We start from the raw sequence: 21753 nt of genomic DNA on the forward strand, positions 1-21753 counted from the left end.
AATAGTTAATGTAACTTTGAAAAAAAAGGAACCAAGTGGGAGAAACCACTCCACCAGATGTTAAGGCTTACTAAATTGCTACAGTTATCACCATAGTATTGATAGAGGGGCTGACACACGCACACACACAAATCAGTGGAATAGCTAGAGGACTCTGAAAGACATTCACACAAATATGCCTAAGTGATTTTTTACAAAGGTGCAAAAACAATTCACTGAATGAAGGACGGGCTTCAACAAATGTTACTGGAGCAACTGGACATCTGTAGACAAAAATATGAACCTCAACCTAAACCTTATTATTTTAGAAATTAACTAAAAATGAATCACAGAATTAAATGTAAAACTCTAAAATTTTTATGAAAAAAAACAGAAGAAAATCTTCAGAACCCAGGCAGGTCTAGGCAAAAATTTAGACTTGACATCAGATGTACAATCCACAAAAGGAAAAATCAAATTGTACCTCACCAAAATTTAAAACTTTTGCTTTATGAAAGACTGAAGAGAATGAAAAGACAGGCTATAAACTGGGAGAAAATATTTGCAAACAATATATTCAATAAAGGATCTGTATCTAGAATATGTAAAAACCTCTCAAAACTCAACAGTAAAAAAAAAAAAAGCATTCTAGAAAATGGGCAAAAGATACAAGCAGATATTTATTGCAGAGGACATAGAGATGACAAGCACATGAAAAGATGTGCTTAGCCATCAAAGAAGTGTGAATTTAAACCATTATCACAAAATTTCACATGTTCTCACTCATAGGAGTCAAAATGAGTTAAAAATTAATACAATTGTTCTCATAAAGATAGAAAGTAGAATGATGATGATCAGATGATGATCAGAGGAAGGGTGGCAGGTAGTGGGGGAAAGTGGGAATGGTTTCCGTGCAAAAATATAGTTAGAATGAATAAGATCTAGTATTTGAGAGCCTAACAGGTTGTCTATGGTCAACAAAAATTTACTGTTATCTTTTTAAATAACTAAAAGAGTAAAATTGGAATGCTCTTAACACAAAGAAATAATAAATGCTTGAGGTGATGGATACCCCAATTATCCCAATTTGATTATCATACATTGTGTGCTTGTATCAAAACATTACATGTACCCCATAAATATATATATTATGTACCAATAATAATAAAAGTTTTTAAAACCACCAGAAGATATATCACTACATACCTATCAAAATGGCTACATGTAAAATTTTGATAATATCAAATGCTGTCAAGGATTCAGGGAAACTGGGTCACTCAGACGGCTGAAAGAAATGTAAAATTATATGGCCACCCAAGAAAAGAGTATGTCATTTTCTTTCAAAAATAAACATGTACTTCCCACATGCAACCCAGAAACTGCACTCCTGGACATTTATCCCAGAAAAATGAAACCTATCACTTTTCTGATTTCAATTTCAATTCAGAAATCAGCATGATCACCACACAAACCTATCCAAACGTTTATAGCAGATTTATTCCTAATAGCCAAAAACTAGAAACAATGCAAATATCCTTCATATCCTCCAATGGGTAAAATAAACTGTGCTACCTCTTCTGTACCATGGGAAACTACTCAGCAATAAAATGGAATGGATTATTGATACCTGCTACAACTTGAATGGATCTCAAAGAAATTATTCTGAGCAAAAAAATTTAAAAAAGAAAAAGCCAATCCTCATACTGCATTCCACTTATATAGCATTCTCAAAATGACAAAATTACAGAAATGAAGAACAGACAGTGATTGGTTGGAAGTAGGGACTTGGGAAGGAAGGTGGTGGCTATGACTATGAAAGGGTAGCATAAGGAATCCTGTATCCTGACTGTGGTGTTGGTCACATGAAATGTACATGACATTATTGAAAGCTGAAACCCTAGGAACAGAAATCAGGTCAGTGATTGCTAGAGAGCGGATGGGGAGAGTGGTTTAATTACAAAGGTAAGGAGGGGATTTTTGAGGGTGATGGAAATATTCTGTATCTTGATTGTAGTGGCTGTTACATTCATCATACATCACACACACATCACCTTAAAATGGTGAATTTTACTGTATGCAAAATATGCCTCAATAAACAACAAAAAAATCTGTTTGTAAATAAATGAATGTAAATACTCTAAAATGTTAAGAGTGGCATTCTGTAGGTGGGAGCATTACTTGTTGATTTTTAAATCTTTTTTCAGTATTCTGTATTACTTTTTAAATAAATAAAAACTAACAAAAGTTTAAAAAAATCTACACGTGTGATAAACCTATATATAACTAAATGTGCACATACACACGAGTGCATGTACAAGTGTTGAAATCTGAATATGGTTGATAAATTATATCCATGTCAACTTGTGATACTGTACAATAATTATGCAAAATGTTACCATTGGGAGAAATAGGTAAAAGGTATGTGACATCTCTATTATTTCTTACAACTGCATGTAAAAGTATAATTATCTCAAAATAAAAAGTTAAAACAAAGGAATGATCCAGTACACATCAAGAGCTACAATCATGCCCATAACTCGACTTAGCAATTTCAATTCAGAAATCAGCATTTATCTACTCAACACCCACATGAGGCACTGCAGTAGGTGACAGAGATTCAGTGGTGAAAAAGGCATGCATAGAGACTGTCTTCGTGAACTTTCATTCTAGGAAATGGGAAAATAGCTCAATGTATGAAGAAAGTCATTAATCTTCAGTCATATGGGTAAGAACTGGAATCAAACTAAATTTAAGAGAAAGACTAAGTCATTTTTGGAATACCATGTGCCTATTAAAATAATTATAAATATTATTTAACAGGATGGAGAAAATCTTGTAACATTACAGAGAATACTAAGTTTTAAAATGACATACTCATTAGTATTGATAATTAATGACAACTTATTTTATATGAATAAAATTTTATTGAATTTTAGATAATTAGAAAGAATAAAGAAATGCAAGATAAATGCTTTCTAAACAGCATCTGATAGCATCATCTTTTCAGTGTCATGGTATTTTCACTTTTCTTTATAAAAAGTATAGACATTCATTTATTTAAATTTTTACAAAGTAAGACCATCAAATGGAAAAAAATAAGTAATGCTAAAGTAAATTCAGCTTTTTATCAATACTGAAATGGTTGGCAATGGTTAGGTTCTGAGTGTAGCCTTCTTGGAAAAACAGTGTTTGCAGCAGCTGTTGGTTTCCATTCATTCACATAACTGAAAAAAATGTCAGGAAGCCACTCCCTGTGAAGACTACGCTTGCAGGAGAAGAGGGCAAAAAGTATGGTGGTAAGAGGGAGTGAGAGAACACATCTAGAAAGAAAAGACACTCTTACTGAGACATGGGATGAGTATCATAAGTAATCTAGGAAACAAATCTGGGAAGAAATTTGTGGGTTGCTTAAAGTGTGGTTAAGGCAAGACAGTCACTAATACAAGTATGGCCAGATCTACATAGCACAAAATAAAGTGGGGGAGTTTGCAAATTAATCTGGTGAACCGCAAGGCCAGCCAAGCCAGGTAGTAACCACAAAAAGAATCTCTTTACAGTGGTGTAAAATGCATCTGGGCAACACTGCAACCCTGAGCTGACACAAATGTAGGGTAGACACTTCCAGGAGCACACCAGAAAGTAACACCTTTTGTCTCAGTCTTACCTCTTTTGCAAAAAGAATTATTTTGAAAAACAAAACAAAACAAAAAAACAATGTCTGCCCTCCCTGACAAGTAAGTTAACCTCTATTTGTCAAATAAGGAGAAAGTTACCTACCTCAGTACAAAAGGCATCAGGTGCTGCCCTCATTAATAGTAACCTACTGTAATAGCAAGGGGGATCTGAACAACCTTGCTCTGAGAGGCTGCCCAGCAAGGCTACAACCCCTTAGCCCTACCTTCCTGCCCACACAACCTAGCTCGGTCATGATATGATGGACCTCTATGAGCTCACTAAATACAACCATCGAAGAAGGTATTATACAACAGTCTTTTCTCTCTTAGCCCAATGCCTCTCATGTATTAAAAAAAAAAAATCTTTTATAAAAAAATATTTTTCCAGGAAAAAATAAACAGTAATTGCCATGGACCTGTAACAGATCCTAGAATAACATAGACAGGCAAGAATCTGTCAATATAGCAATATTCCAAATATGAAATTCATGGTTCAGGAAGAGATAAATAAATAAATATGAAGGGGCTTCTCAAAGACATTTCCTTTGTTTTCCCCCATTTCTTACTGAATTTTGCTCATGTAAAAAGTTTTGATTATATGATAGAAGAGTCAGCCCTGTTGGGACCAATATTAACCATTTATACCATTAAGCCCTCTACATAACGAGGGAATTGGGAGAGACGGAACATATCACAGGGTTGCTTGTTATTTTCTTAAAGACACCTACCTTTTAAAATAATTTCAATATTTAAACTCCATCTGGCACTTTAGTCTCTTAAAAATTATTAAGTTAGGCATGAAGAACAAGCCCATCTGGGCAGCAGTTTGGATTTTAAGTGCTATTCTGCTCTTATATCTTTTTCCTTGGCTTGGCACATCTTTGAGATCCAGCAGAATCCCAGGACATCTTTGGTGGGGAAGCAAGTCTTCATGACGGAGCATTCCAGTCCATTTTACACATCTTAGTGGCCAAGTAACAGCATTGCCTTCTTCTTTGTGCATTTTACTAATATAATTATAAGGAAGTGTTTCTTTCCCAGCACTCCCCCACCCCACCCTCCCCCTTGTATGAGGGCATTCCGTTTATTCATTTCTGAACACAACATTTCCTCATGTCCTATACCAAGGACCCAGCCCGACTCTGGGCTGGTACCATGACAGGTACTGCACCAATTCGTTCCAGTGTTGCGTGGCTGATGGTGTAGGAATGAGTGTGTGGAGGCCGAGGCTTCCTACTGACTGAGCCATTGCTCCTGGACATCACCTGTGGTGATGACCCTCTGTTGGCTGTCACTACCAGAGTCTTATGTTGACCCGGAATCAGATGGCTCCCATTAGCATAAATGGACGGTATGTTGGCATTGCCTGAGTGGAAGGAGAAAGACTGGCCCAAGTCACTGAAGTGGTTGACTGACTCTGTGTTTCTATGAACTTTTGGATTGTTGCTCCAGTATCGACTGTTGTAGGTATTGGAAGAGGTTAGTGTGTTGTTGTCCGAGGAGGAAATCTCAGTGTGAAATGCTTTGGCAGAAGAACACTTGGGTGGAAGATCATCCTCTCTGAAAGGAACAAAATAAAGTCGTCATTAGGATTTACTTCAAGTTAATCCTATCCTCCTACCCTGGAATCTTTCTTTTCATGTTAAGGCTTATACATCCAAAAAACAAATCCAGGAGAGACTACTCTATCGTGAAAGCAGGCATGGCAACCCTGGATGGCCTCAGCTTTGGTATCCATTCCCTTTGAGACAACGGCCAGGAAAATCTCTCCTCAGCTTCTCAGTCTCCAACAGTAGAAAAGGAAATCTCAGATCTCTCAGAGAATGTCTCTTCCAATACAACTTTCAAATATATATGTAAATAAAATTCACATAAATATATCATACAGTAAATACATAACAAATCTTGCTTTATATATATTTATAGTAAATAGTATCTTGCTTTATATATATTTATAGTAAATATTCATATACAGTAAATATTTATTCACACATAAATATTTACTATAAGTAAGAAATGAGTCCATGAAGAAATCTACTAAACTGGATGCCATAAAATAGCTGGGAAATCAAACTATAGGTATGCAGAACTTAAAGAAATTGATTAATCAGAGTTGGCCTGATTGTATTACCCTTTGGAGTTTGAGAAATCACTGTGGGGTGCTGATGAGAGGTCCTCCTCAGTAATCTTATCCTAGGGTAGACTCTATCCCTGCATATGGCCCAAACACTTAAGAATTACAACAGCCTAAAATAAGTCATTTATTTCATTTAAGATGCTACCCAATTCATTTAACATTTATTGGGTACACTTTACAATATGTTTCATGTAAAAAAGACACAAATCCTACACCTAAGAAACCTACAGTCAATGAGGATAGTAATCAATGCAAGAATGTTCACAAGTCTGAAAGGCTGGGCAAGGGGCTAAAGACAACTTATGTGAGGAGGTGATGCCTGGTCTGATCTAGAATCAGATCAAGGAATTTAGTAAAGAGATGGATCAAATGTGAAGCATGGTCCAGGAAGAGAGCAGAGGCTTGAGCAAAAGCCCTGAGCAATGGGAAAATGCAGGACAGACTGCAAGACAAAGTGAGCTGAGAGTGATGAGAGAGAAGATACGCAGGCAAGAATCAGATCCTGTAAGGCTGTGGTATGTCTCACTATGGAGACTGGAGTCATTAGAGCATTTTCAATAAGGATATGCCATGAGGAAATCTGAGACTGAGCCCGAACCCTCAAATCTCCCCAGTATGACTAGAGTCACTTTTCTTTAAAGATGATGTTGGCATTGTTTTCTTAAAATGTTCATATTCTTGTCTGAACTACCTTTCTGAGCCATAGCGCTGTGGCCTGACTGTGTACAGGCACTGCTATGCTCTTATGGAGTTCCTTCTTGTTTTATGTTCACATCTATTATAAACGTCAGTGGTAAACACATGTTTTAGACACTACCTTTCCCATTGTGGCAGCCACCTAACCCTGCCTACCCTGGAGATATGAAAGAGAAGGGGAACTCTTCATTTGTATCCTCCTAGTTGGGCACATGCTGGACCTTTCCCTCCTTCATGATCCAGTGAATAAAGCTGAGTAGTACCATGAAGAAAAGTGATATACAAGAAAATATCAATTAGCCACTTTAATAATCTTGGCCATCATAGTTTTATTATTAGCAGATATATCTTAACTGCCAAAAATGAATAGAAGTACACAATGGCTATACAGGACAAATTTTAAAAATCTGACAGACAAACCTTATTTCATTAGGAATTTCTTCTTCCTCCTCCTCTTTATTTTTGCTTCTCCAATAAAAGAATGCCCCTAAAATTAGTGCAATGCAAAAAATGATAATAACTGCACCAGTGCCAATGGCTCCAGCTATTAGTCCAATGTTCCTGGGCTGGGCTGCAAAATATATTTAAGGTATATTTAAAGAAAAGAGAAAGAGAGAAATAGCACATACCCATGCAACTATAATAAGCACATAAACTTACTAAATAATCTGCTTAAAACGTATAAAACTGTCTAAAATCTTTCATCTATATAAAGTTAAATCTCAATTAACTTTCATATTGTCAGTGGCTAGGACTAACACATAGTAGGCTCTGAACATATTTTGAATGAATAAATAATTAAATGACTTGCACATTTTAGGAGAACAATACCTACATTAGGTAACAGACAGCACCAATCTAACTTGCCTGATCTACCCTACATGAATGCTGGAAACTAGGGGATATCCTTCTACCTCAGCCCAGCCAGATCACTCCCTTTTGCAACTGGAATTCAAATATCCCAGAATTCTCAACTAAAGAGAAGTTTTCTACACTGCCATTTATAACCTAGAAACCCCAAAATTATGCAGATATAAGAAACAAGGAAAAAACACAAGAAGGTCTTGCTATACCCACAAGATTATTATCATTTTTATAATGTCTATAGCATTATACAATAAGAAATTGTTCAATTTTATTGATCCTGAGGAGAGAGATATTTTGTCATAAAGATTATCATATTGCTGAGGCTGGAAAGTATACTAAAACATTTATAAACTATTTTCAATAATAATTAAAACCAAAACAATTTCTATTTAATCTTCAGGTAACCTTAAGACAATTCAGCAGAACCCTTCATTTTCTGGTATAACAAAGATCTTAGAGTTTCAGACCCAGGGTTGACATCAGAATTTCCATATGCTTACGTGAAATAACCTGGAGATCCAGAAGACAGGTGCTGGTTCCAATAGCGTTAGAAGCGACACACTGGTACAAACCTGAAGACAGGGCACTGATATTCCGGATGGTGACTGTTCCCTGGACCTGGTCTGTCACAAAAATAATAATCGAGTGAGGATTTGGCCGGACTAATAGCAAAACCAAAGAAATCAGCAGAAGACTATAAAAACAGATGAACACTAGAGAGCTATCAATAAATTTCTTTTTTGGGGGGGGTAGGGTCAGAAATTATTGGTTCATGAATGAATGTTAAAGACTAAAATTACTATATCACTTTAAAGACCTGGAACTTTGGAGGGCTGTCCTAAATAAGAACAATCTTAAAACTGAATCTGCAGGTTAGCATGTAAAGTCCTGGAATGTTAGTAGACTTCCCTGAGGAAATGGTGGCTAATACTTATCCTAGGGAATTTAAGGTAACACCAAATTCTAGTTCTGAGGAACTGCAATAACATAAAGATCATGTTAAACTTATATTAACTTTAACTTCATACCTGATGAAGAAAATATCAAATCTGTGCTCTAAGGTATAGACTGTTACTCCCTAACAACAATTAGTTGTTTGTGTTAGCTCAGATCCTCCAAGAAGTAGGCACCAAGACAAGCGTGAGGTTTCCTGGAGGAAATACCAGTAAAGGAAATGTGAGAGGAAGCTGCAGAAGGCAGAGGGAGCCTCAGACTGCGGCGTAGGTCTCACCACTCACTGTCAAGGGGAGAGGGAAGCAAGGAAGATTGGGTAGGAAGAGTCTCAGGATGCAACACAGTTTAATGGAAGTGTCCACCAGGCAGATGGGGAGTCCTTGAGCCAAAGTCACCTGTTAAGGGAGTCCCATGCTTTGCAGAAATAGGCCTGCATTAGGCCCTAACCCTAACCCTAACTCCTCATCACTGGCTGGGAGCAGCCCAGGGGAAGCTTGGTCTTGGTGCAAAGCAGTGGTGGATCTACAAAGGAAGCAGCAGGGCTTTCAGTCAATTATGTTCCCCCCACATCAGGAGTTTGAACAATAAATTTTCAAGGCCACTGCACTGGTATTGCCCAGAAATGTTTCAATAGTTCACATTTTAGTAGTTCATCAACATTAGCATGGTTTGATTATTTATTCCTATAAAACATAAATGACTTACAGGAATAACTTTAAAAAGTTAATAGTTATTAATATGTGCCAGGCATTGGGTAAGCTTTTATATGTATTATTTCAATCTTTACAATTACCCTGAGGTATTTTTATTATTAATCTCATTGAACAGTCAAGGAGACTGAAGCTTCAGATGTGTAATAAGATTACACAGCTGGTTGTTAGGAAATTCAGTTGGATGAAGGGGCTGTCTTACCTCTAAGCTCTAGGCTTCACTGCCTTCCTTATGCAGGAAAGAGAATACATCCTGTCATCTCAACCATTCAAAATAGCTGCAAATTTAGAAGTAAATGGAAAAGCCTCCTAATAGGACAAGTAAAAAAATATTCTGACACAAAGTCCAAGTATGCCTGGGGCAACACCTAGAGCTATCCTCACCCTGGGTTACTTATTTTTACATGGAACTAAGATTTAGTTAACTGGTTTCTGCTGGCAACCATCATCTCTATCCACATCAAAGGCAGAAGCAGACAGGAGGAGTCAGCAAAAGCAGACCTGAGTAAAGTGTGCATGCATTTATTAATTCATTCATTTAATAAATAAATATTTATTGAGCATCTTCCTTTGTGCTTGGTTTTCTGAGGATGGTGATAAAATAATGAACAAGACAGGCCCAGTCCCTTACCCTAATGAGACAAGTATGCACACAATTACAATATATGGGATAAGTGCCAGCCAGTGATAGAGAACATAGGGTGACAGGGGAGCATACAGGAGGGACATCTAATGAGGGATTGAGAAATCAAATAGACTACAGCGGAGGAGAAAATGATTGCTGTCTCAGAAATTACCAGGCACACAGAAAGGTGCTAAATAAAGGTGATCAATAAATAAAAGTGCTGCCTACTCTTTAGTGTCTGTCGTGTACCACATACACTGCACTAAGAGCATTAAATACGCCTCATTTAATGTTCATAACAAGCTTATGTTCTATATTCCCTACTTTTCAAAGATAAGACAACTCAAAGAAGCTATGAAATTTGTCCAAGATCACAGAGTACACAAGTACCAGCAATCTATAAAATGAGGTTTGTCCAAGTCCAAAGCTTATACTCACCATACATACACTTGGCATTCTAGTAAGGCATTTAAAACCACATTACTCTACAGGATGCATCTATAGAATATTTCCTGACCCATCAATGTTCCAATGCTGTTAGTATTATAAACTAAGCGATGTGCCTATCTCTGTCTTCAACACATGTACTAATATCAACGCAAGAAAACCATAACCTCTGGGCAATCAACCACATAATGTGTGTTCCTGGGGTTGTTGTTGTTGTTGTTGTTGTTGGTAGTGGTGGTGGTGGGTTTTCCCCTAAGCTCTGGAATTCTAAAAATTTGATGAGCTCACACCAAACTGGTAATTTTGTTGACATTTCCAGAGACAATTTGGGAAATTTTAAACAGCTCCTCTACGCAGCATTCTGGCATGTAGAAAGAGGTAAACTCTAAAGATTATTGCTTTAAAAAGTTATTTTTAAAAGCTGAAGTCATTGTCTTCCTTTTGTCTCTATAGATGCCAACACCATGAGCATGTTTCTGTAAGATAATATTATTAAATGAAGTTGATATACCATGGTAGATTTAACTTGGAATATAATCAGGGAAGAAGACAGGTGCATTGATAGAAGAAGATTAACCAGAATAAAACAGCCCTGTTTATGTAGACAAGGCAAAATAGAGAAGGGAGCAACTCCAGCAAACAGCAGACTGTTTGCAGCCGCAAAGCACATAGCCCTTCCCGAAACTAGCAGGCCAATTCCTCCATCTGTCATTTCACTTGGTCTGCTCAGGCAGGGAAGTCGTTTTCTGAAATAAAGTTAGAGAATAAATTTTTTTTTGAGCTTCTTTTAAAGAACAGGGAAAGTTCAATAGCATGAAACTACATAGTTTGGGGAACTCAAAGGACATCACACTCCACTGTTTTAGTTCATAGCAACTATGCACCTGGTTCACCAGCAACATATCTGGCATAGAAGGCCCTTCTGAATTAGAAAAAAACAAATGTTAGTGTACATTTCCAGTTCCATCCTTTCTCCTTAGTTCCAGAATGCTGCCTCTAGCTGCCTAGTAGCTGATGTATCTGCTAAGAGCATGTTCCAGTTAGACAGCCTAAGTTTGAATCTATTCTACCTACTACTAGTCATATGGTCTTGAGTGTGTTCCCTGTTCTTCATCTATATTTTAGTTTCCTCATCTATAATACGGAGCTACCCAAGTGCCTACAAATCATAGATTACTGTGAGGACTAAATGAAAGGTTAGTATAGTATATGGTAATGTTTCCATGTGGGAATTCCTTCCTGGTACTTCTAGGGGAACTGATATATTTTTCTGAATCATAAAAAAATTCAGTCAAAAAATATGAAAAATGTCTAGTATCTCCCAATGGATATTAATTCCCAATAGGTATTGATCTTCAGGATTTGAAGAGTTAGATAAGAATTCTTAAATCATAATTATATATTTTTCATATGATTTATATATTTTAAATAATGACTATAATAAACTGAACATTTCTTATATAAAAGTTTCAGAAGTATTCTGTAGGCTATATAATAATGGATGTATACTTTATTGTTATTTGAATGAATACGTTACATCAAAATTATATATTTCAATGATATGTAAAAATGATCCTAACCTGAAAAAGATATTTAATTTTTAAAAAATTGTAAATAAAGGGAAAATTAATACAAAATAAATGTCAAATAAAAATCTCTGGAAAAACTTAAAGATAACATCACAAATACTTAATATCAAACTCTATTACTCTTAAATATAAATTTAAAATATAACATTGGACACAGAAAATTTTATTTCATTTTGTGTTGATGCTGGCTGAATTAAGGCAGAGATGGAGAAGGGACAGGGAAAGAACCTGTTCCCATTAATAGAATTTCCAAGGGCACCGTCCAAATGGATGCTAGGATACATCCTGCTTCACAGTAGCTCAGTGCCTTTAGACAATGATAAAAATATTTTGTCTGTTTGCCCTGATTTTGGTTTGGCATTGAAACAGATATTGCTTTTGCCAAATCAGATTTTAAATTCATTTCTGATCTCATGTTAGTATACTGCAGAGCAACATTCTCCTCCCATTTGTGTTTGTGCCATTCAAGCATTCACAAAGAGCTGAAGCTTATAGCAAATATTCAAACTTGTGAAAATACCAATAAACATTACTCAGCATTATTTGAATAATGTAGTGTGTATAAATACATTAGTATTTCTTTGCAAGAATGATTCACCACTAGCAACATACAAGAAGGCCATGACCACACACTTATCACATGGCAAAAGCTACAGGCAAAACCAACTAATTAGATTTTGACTGCTTCTCTCCTACCCACTTCTGTTGACTCTGCTTTTACTTTTAACTGGACATCAACAGATTCTTCTGAATCAGTATATCTCTATGTTGACTGTTGCTCTTTAATTCTCAAAGAATGGCACATGGTGCTCAAGAAATGTTACCATTATCATTATTTCAATCCCCATATAGAGGTCTCAGGAGACCACTAACTCACTGCTTTCCTCAAGCAAACTTCTACAAATTTCTCTTCTGAGTTAAGATGGTTACTGTTGATTCAGTGCCCCACAACAGGAATCTGAGGTAACTCTGACTCTTCCGAGTTTAAACATCTAATCAAGCTCCATATATTGTATTTTTTTCCTCAATCTCTCTTGAATCTTACCCTCCCCCACTGTGCCTTCCCCACCCCTGTCACTAGGGACTTAGTTTAGGTCCTTTTCAATTCTTGATGGGGCTATTAACAAAGCCTTCCATTTATGACTGGCTGCCAATCTTTCAGCCTGATTACTGACACAGTTTCTAAAATGCATATCTGGTGATCTTCTCTTGTTTATAAATGTCAGTGCATCTCTACAGTTAAAGATAACATCCAAACTCCTTGCATATTATATGAAGCCTTTCACAATCTGGACTTCATCTTTTCAAGCTCCTCTCTGGTCAAATCCCCACGAACCTTTATGTCAGCTTCACAGATCTTCTCAATAAAAATGTCAAATTTTTACACTTGCAAGATTTTGCAAGTATGGTTCCCTGTATTTATAATACCCACTTTTAACCAGTAAAACTTCTATCCATCATTTAAGACCCTTTTCCTGCTTGGGAATCCTTTTCCCTATAAAGCTCTTCCTGGACTCCTCAGGGACAAGTAATATTTCTATCATTTAAATTTTATAGCACTGCATACATTTTTATAGCATTAACATGTAGTGCTATGATTTTCTCTTTACATCTGTCTCCTCCACTAGGCAGTGAGCTCTAGGATGGAGATATGTTTCCTTGTATTGCTCCACCTGCCCCAACACTCAACTCTGAAGCAGTTGCAACGAGTAAGGTGTATGTTTATGTGTGTGCGCACACACACATATATTTAAAAATGAATGAATATATACACAAATTAATGTAGTTATAATTGTTGGCATTTAATCTTTTAAAAAAGAGGAAGTACTGAACATTATATGGGATTTGCTTCTTTACGTCAGAGGGCAAAAAAAAGGGAGAAAATACTCAACTTCAGTTAGAATAACATTTTCGTGAAGCAGAAATAAGCACTCATTTATTCAGCACTTTTAGTGGGTGAAAATTTTTCCACTCCCCATGAAAAAAATTATGGAACCACTCTTACTGGGAAGGGAAACAGCAGTATCAGTTCAAGAAACAGAATCAGGCTGAGTGTGGTGGCTCACACCTATAGTCCCAGCACTTTGGGAGGCCGAGGCATTTGAGACCAGCTTGGTCAACATAGCAAGGCCCCATCAGGACACTAAGGCAGGAAGATAACTTGAGGCCAGGAGTGTGAGGTTACAGTAAGCTGTCATCATGCCACTGCACTCCAGCCTGGGTGGGTAACAGAGAAGACTTTGTCTCTAAAAAATGAGAGAAGCCGGGCGCGGTGGCTCACGCTTGTAATCCCAGCACTTTGGGAGGCCGAGGCGGGCGGATCACAAGGTCAGGAGATTGAGACCACGGTGAAACCCCGTCTCTACTAAAAATACAAAAAATTAGCCGGGCGTGGTGGCGGGCGCCTGTAGTCCCAGCTACTCGGAGAGGCTGAGGCAGGAGAATGGCGTGAACCCGGGAGGCGGAGCTTGCAGTGAGCCGAGATTGCGCCACTGCACTCCAGCCTGGGTGACAGAGCGAGACTCCGTCTCAAAAAAAAAAAAATGAGAGAAGAGAAAGAGAGAGAACAAAGAGGAGAGGGGAGAGAGAAGAGATAGAAAGTGAGAGAGAGGAGAGGAGACAGAGACAGAGAGAGAGAGAGAGAATATCAAGATTCCTGAGTGTTACAACCACGTCAAAAGAAATTTTAGTCCTTCCTATCAGTTCTGGACAAACCTGGTCTCTTCTAGGAGCCTCAGTCTTCTCTCTTGTAACATGACAGTGGGACCATGATGATATTTAAGATACTCTCCTGCTACAGCTATGATCTCTAAAGATCTACACAGAGTTCTCAGGCAAGCAGGAGAGTTAATCATCTCTCTTCACTGTATTAAATTATGAAAGGATGAGGAAAACAGAGGATGAAAGAAAAATGTATAATCTAGTTTCAGAAAATGTTAACCATTAATAATGAAAATAAATACACTATACTTTGTATTTACCAAGATAAAAGAATAGATAGAAAATGAATTGCCATTATTTACATATAATTTTTAAAAACACATTTTAAAGTTCTCTGTGCATCTTTAAAGTGTGAAGGTTATTCTCCCCTTTAAGTCAGAAGGAAGGTGCTTTTTTTCTAATTATCCCTCAGCTTTCCTTTCTGAGTTCAAGTTTTACTGACCATTGTGAGAAACAACTGTGCTTATCTCCATCCCTGGTTGCCAAGAAGCTGCAGGACTTGGAGAGTGGGTGTCATTCCAGGAAGGAATTCCGCTCCATGGCTTGATATGCAGCTCCTGTGAGCTAGCTCCAGCCCTGGATTTTCAACTGCTGCAGGACAAATCCTGTGTTGCCTCACATCTCCAATCATGTCAATCACCAGCACAGGGCCCAGCTGCCCGAACACACTCACTGTATGGACAATCATCCCTTTCCTGTTTTGCTCATCCCTTCATCTTCCCGAAACCTCTAGAGCTGTTGGCAGAAACAAATAGAAAATGTAACCTACAGCTTTAGAGAAACTACAGAACAATCCAAGTGAAAAGTTTACATGAGGAAAACAGGAAAGGAATGTCACCATGAAGAAAAGTTAACTACACAACAAACAGGAGGATTAGCATACAAAGAGCATAAAGTTATGTGAAGGTCACTATAAAATTAGTATGCTTAAAATTATTAAACATATACAGAATAGTCACCATAATAAAAGAGGATGATGCCATGAAGAGACAAAAGCAACATAGAAATAGCCAGGTGCTGTGGCTCACATCCGTAATCCCAGCTACTCAAGGAGGCTGAGGTAGGAGGATTGCTTAAGGGCCAGGAGTTTGAAGTTGCAGTGAGCAGTGATTGTGCCACTGCACTGCAGCCTGGATGACAGAACAAGACTCTATCTCTTACAAAAAGAAAAGAAAAGAAGAAAATAAATTCCAAAACTCAGTGGATAGGCTGAACAGCCATCAGAGTAGAAGAGAGAACTGGTGATCTGGAAAAATAAAAAACAAAAACAAAAAAAAAACCAGAATGCCACACAGAAAGGTAAAGAAGGTAAAGACATTTACAGATAAGAAAAGGATTAAAAAAACATGGTTTACAGAATTAAAAGACTAAACCAAGAGCTAACAGGAAACAATAAAGAAGAGAAAAGGCTATATTCAAAAATACAAGGACAGAGATTTTTCCAGAAGTGACAAAAAACACAATCTCTCAATTTAAGAAGCACCACAAGCTCATAGCAGGATTAATAAAAATTTAACACATACCTAAAATATATTCTAGGATCTACAGAACACCAAGTACAAAACAACTGCAAAAAGCAAAGGAAGGAAAATGCAAATGCCTACAGACTACCAGCAGATTTCTCAACAGAAACAAGAAAGGTGGGAAGAAAATGAAACATTTTCAAATTCTTGAGAAACAATAACTGATAATCTAGCATTTATACTCACTAAACTGCATTAAAGAGTGTAGGGAAAAAAGATATTTTCAGAAAAACAAACATGAGAACAACTTAACACTCATAGATCATCAATGTAATACCTACTGAAGCATGTGTGTATTTCAGTATAAGAAAATGGAGGCTGGGTGCAGTGGCTCACGCCTGTAATCCCAGCACTTTGGGAGGCTGAGGCGGGCGGATCACGAGGTCAGGAGATCGAGACCATCCTGGCTAACACGGTGAAACCCCATCTCTACTAAAAAAAAAAATACAAAAAATTAGCCAGGCGAGGTGGCGGGCGCCTGTGGTCCCAGCTACTCGGGAGGCTGAGGGAGGAGAATGTCGTGAACCCGGGAGGCAGAGCTTGCAGTGAGCCAAGATTGTGCCACTGCACTCCAGCCTGGGTGACAGAGCAAGACTCCATCTCAAAAAAAAAAAAAAAGAAAAAGAAAAGAAAAAGAAAAAGAAAATGGAACACAGAAAAAAATGACTGTGATGAAAGAAGCAATGGAGCCAAAAAACTGGCAAACTTTTGGGTAAATCTAAATAAACCAAAATGTATGTAAACGATGATGAAAATGGGGATGATTAATAAGGAGAAAAGTTAAAAATAAGGTGGAACAAATATACTAAAGCCAAGAAAATAACTAAAATGCAGACAATAAAAACACAGAAATTAAACATATGAGAGAGAAGCTGAGAGTTATGGTGGATAGAATGAAAAGGTCCAAAAAATGGCTAATAGGAGAGAAGAGAAAGAACTGATGAGACGAAATAGTCACAAAGATTAGGGAAAATGGAAGAAAGACAGCTTTCTATGGTCCTATTATTTGGATAGAGAGTAGAGATTTTTTTTACTTCTAGACTACATTAAATCAAGTATGCATTTAAGAACTTTACACACTAAGAGAAATACACTTATAACTTCAAAAGTAGAGGAGAAAAAATATTACAAAGAATATTCAAATAATCAGTAGAAGGTATGGGAAGAGGGGGCATAAAGAAAAAAGCTTAATAAATAGAAAACCTCAAAAAAAAATTAGACATTGAACCATACCCATAATCAATGAATTCAGAGGACAGAAGCTCTCAGATTACAGATTGAAAACCCAACTAAATCCAGATATATGTTGTTTATAAGCAATACACCTAAAACATAAAGCATGGAAAACTGAACGCCAATGAACCATATAATAGAAATGTACCAACAAGAGTTGACCAAAGAAAGCCACTGCATCTTTTAATTTTAATAATTAAAGATAACACAAAAGGCTTATTAAACATAGAGAAACAATGAAATATAACAAGTTTGTAAGCATCTAATGACACAGGCTCAAGATAGGTAAAGAAAACTGGCATAATTGTAAGAACAAATTGACAAATCCACAATCTTACAGTGTGATTTTTAAACACATATTTCTCATAATAACATAGCTGAAGCATGTAAAATACTGCTAAAGATATAGAATATTGAATAATACAATTATAATGCTTCCTATGCAATGCATGTACAAATATCCTAACACCTGCAACATAATGGCTCTTAAATTCTCCACCTTGCTGGCTGCACTCCAAACACACTGGCCTCTTTGATATTCATCAAGTACATGGGCACATGCCTGCCTCAAAGCCTTCATATGTCCATTCCCTCTGCCTAGAATGCTCTCCAGTCCCCATATTCACATGGCTCATTCCTTCATTGTCTTTAAATATTTGCTAGAATATAATGAGGCTTACCCTAAGCACCTTACTCAAAATTACTGCTCCTCATCCCCTAACTAATCTATTTTACCCTGATCTAATTTTTCCCCGCAGAACTTTTCACCTTGTAACAAATTCTGCAATTTACTGATTATATTCCATCTCCACCCATTAGAATGTAAGCTCTACAAAGGGAAGAATATCTACCCTGTTCAGCAATGTATCTTCAGCACCTAGAACAGTTTCTGGCACCTGATAGGTGCTTAACAAACATCGGTGGGAGGGACGGAGGGAAGAAGGAAGGAAATTTATGCAAGTTACAAAAGGTTAGATAAAATCAAAATCTGAGTTTAGCAAGATAGATTTTAAAAATAGAGGATAGGCACATATAAACAGTATTAGGAATGAAAAGGAGACTAAATACAGAGTTTAAAACTTTGTAAGAGAATGATGGTAATTTAAATATTAATATTTAGTAGGGACTTACACATGCCAGCTGCTGTTCTGCACATCTTACATACTTATTCATTCAATCTTTATCCAACCATAAGTTAGTCACAATGATTGCATTTTACATATAAGAAAACTAGGACACAAGGTCACATACCCAGTGATTCCTGGATTCAGGGTTCAAAACTGTGTCCACTGTCTCCAGAACTTACACTCTTAAATACATTATTCTGTTTTTGTATAGAGAATTCTATGAACATCTTGATGGTGATATGTATAACTTGGACAAAAAAGACATTTTCCAGAAAAATAGGGTAGAGAAAACCTGTACCATTAGAGAAATTAAATCGGTAGTCAAAAATCTACCAAAAGACATAATAGCAAGGCAAACTTTCATAGGCAAATTCTATAGAATCATCATGATGCCCAACTTATTCATACTATTTCAAAGAACAGAAAAAAGGAAAAGCTGCCAAACTCATAAAATTATTTGGTATGATATGATAGTAAAATTGAACCAGGACAATAGAAGACAAAAAAAAAAAAAACCCATAGGCCATTCTCACTGGTGATCACTGAAGCAAATATTTTATTAAAATATTAGCAAACCCAATGGAACAATTTATTTTCAAAAAGCACAATCAAAGAGACTTTATTCCATAAATGCAGGGATGTTTCAGCAATAGAAAACGTTAAATGTAACTTATTTGTTGAAATTTGGTCCCAGGTAATTCTTTGTTGCAAGGGCTTTCCTTGTGCATTACACAATTGTTTTTCTTTCTTCCCCAGCTTTATTGAAGCACAATTGACTAACAAAAATTGTATATATTTATGGTATACATTTTGATATAAATATGTACCGTGAAAAGATTACCACAACCAATCTAATTAATATGTCAATCACATCACATAACTACCTTTGTGTGTGTGTGTGTGGTTGAGAACAGTTAAGATCTCCTCTCAGCAAATTTCTAGCATACAATACAGTAATGCTAAATATAGTCACCATACTGTACATTAGATCTCCAGGATTTATTCATCCTGAATAACTGTAACTTTGTACCCTTTAACCCACATCTCCCCATTTCTCCCACTCCCCAGCCCATGGAAACCACCATCTTATTCTGTTTCTACCAGTTCAACTATTTTAGACTCCTCATTGTCTTATCTGTTTAGGCTGCTATAACAAAACACCATAAACTGGTTATTTTATAAGCAACAGAAATTTATTTCTCATAGTTCTGGAAGGCTGGGAGCTCCAAGATTAAGACCCCAGCAGATTCAGTGTCTGGTAAGAGCCCATTTCCTGGTTTCTAGATGATGATGTCTTCTTGCTATGCCCTTTCAGGACAGTTCTTGGGGTGGTCTGGGACCAACTCAGTTCTTCCCACTTTCTTGCTTGCTGTTCTCAAGAATAACTATAGAACATGCTGGGAATGCAACATCCTGAGTTAAGAAGGAACTGACTGGAACACCTCAGGCTCCGTTCCAGACCCTCCTAGAAACAGGATGTCCTTCAACACTTTAGTGCAGTGACACTCGGGTATAAAACTCAGAGTGAGCTGCTTTCCGGGTTCTCCCAGCTGATGTGCAAGTGGACATGTGCAGACGAGACTCTATCTGTTCCAGGAAGCTTTTCTGAGCCTTGGGGAACTGGCTTTCAGTGAATGCTAGGCTTCTGTTGTCCTTTGCTGCCTATTAAATAATAAATCCACTTCATGAAACTTGTTTTGTGTATGAATGCTCTGTCTCACCAGACTCGGGCAAGTAACCAGTGCACAGTAAATTTGCTTCACAGTCCTTACTTGGTGAAAGGAACTAGTTAGTGCGCTGAGTCTCTTTTATAAGGTTGAAGACATCATGCCTTTTTACCACTACATACTTCCTAAGAACAAAGACACATTTTATGTAATCACAGTACACGTATCAAAGTCGAGAAGTTTAACTCTGATCTAACAGTATTAGCTGATCTACAGTTTATATTCAGTTTCATCAATTATCTCAACCATGTCCTTTATAGCTATTTCTTTTCCTGTTCAGATTCTAAGCCAAGATTCTTTATTACATCTAGTCATCTTAACCCATTTATGCCCAGTGTTCCATTATTGGAACGCTAAGCATGTGGGAGTTATTTACATCCTACTGCTCAAGGTCATCGCCAAGGTCTGATTGCAAAAAATCAAAAAATTGCAACCTCAGGGTTAACTCTCTAGTCTTTTTCAATCTGAACAGTTTTGCCTTCACATTTGTTTGTTTGAGGTTTCCTCATAATGAGATTTAGGTTATGTGTGTTTGACAGTAATATCACAGAAATGATGTGTCCTTCTCCGTACATATATTAGGAGGTACGTGATAGCAGTTTGTCACAATATTGGTGAAGTTTACTTTGATCACTTGGTTAAAGTGGCATCCAACAGGTCTCTCCCTTACAAAGTTACTTTTTTGTCATTAATAAGCAATTTGTGGGGACATACTTTGTAACTAAATAGCCTGCTTCCCATCAAACTTTTGCTCACTGTTTTCACCTCAATGATGATTTTCTAACTCCATGATTCCTTGTATACACATTAGTTGGCATCATACTGTGAAAAAAAAAAGCTTGCCCTTTGACCCTATTTATTTATCAGTAGGGATTTGGTGATTCTTATTTTATTTTATGGACTATATATTTATTTTAATGTTTGAATTGTCCCAGATTTGGCCACAGCAAGTTCCCTCAAGCTAATCTCTACATATAAGAGAAATTCTAATCTCAAAATATTATTCCCCTGTCACCATTCAGACTTCCGGGATTCATTTTCCTGGTGTCAAATATTCTTTTTTCAGAGAATGCATCATGAGTTTATATTAATAACTGTAAACATAATTAGTAAAGTAAATCTTCTGAAAAAAAATCTAAATTATTTTCGGGCAATATTCTATTTTGAGATCAACTTTATTAATATGGATATCAAGAGATAAATTTAGATTAAAAATACTACCATTTAATATACATGATTATGATAGATATGGTTATCAAAAGTAAGTTTGATAATCAATCCAGTTTATAAAAGACAAAGTTTTCATCCTTGTCATTCAAGTTCATTTTTATACCTAAAGTTGTAAAGAGTATTCAAGTTGAAAAAAGGATATGATATCAAGAAATCTGACTGATATACACTTATCCAGAAATAAAGAGGTTATGGAAGGCTTTCTACAACTATTTCTCAACTTACATACAAATAACCACTGTCAATTGTTCATTTAAAATTCCAAAATCCAACCAATATTTCGCAGAGATATAAATAAAAAAAGAAAATGTTGCCACAGAGGACCTTGAGGATGATACCCCTTTATTTTTGTTTAAAAAAAGCAACATGGGCCCAGAGAGGTGAACTGTTACAAAAACAGTGGAAAATCTAAAATTTGAATATAGTTTTCAGTATGTCAAGACAACGGCTATTTTAATCATGTCATTTACAATGGTGAGATTGACAAATCATTCCACAAAAGCAGCTATTTAGC

The 21753-nt window shown here is 36.7% G+C and overlaps 1 protein-coding gene across 10 annotated transcripts in view; it reads right to left on the minus strand.

Annotated features, from left to right (window-relative positions):
* Nucleotides 1–2880: 2880 nt before the first annotated feature.
* IGSF11 (immunoglobulin superfamily member 11) overlaps nt 2881–21753 on the minus strand; it is a 225951-nt gene continuing 207078 nt past the window's right edge. For 5 of the 10 annotated variants that reach the window (XM_055259510.2, XM_055259509.2, XM_055259515.2 and 2 more), the window contains 3 exons: nt 7854–7976; nt 6907–7057; nt 2881–5213 (listed from right to left, as the gene is read on the minus strand). In XM_055259510.2, the coding sequence (XP_055115485.1) occupies nt 4772–5213; nt 6907–7057; nt 7854–7976 (716 nt within the window). In that variant the 3' untranslated portion in view covers nt 2881–4771. The remainder of the gene's footprint in view (nt 5214–6906; nt 7058–7853; nt 7977–21753) is intronic. The other 5 variants (XM_055259512.2, XM_055259514.2, XM_055259513.2 and 2 more) reach the window with 3 other exon arrangements.

The sequence above is a fragment of the Symphalangus syndactylus genome, chromosome 21 (assembly GCF_028878055.3).
Source record: "Symphalangus syndactylus isolate Jambi chromosome 21, NHGRI_mSymSyn1-v2.1_pri, whole genome shotgun sequence".
NCBI lineage: Eukaryota > Metazoa > Chordata > Mammalia > Primates > Hylobatidae > Symphalangus > Symphalangus syndactylus.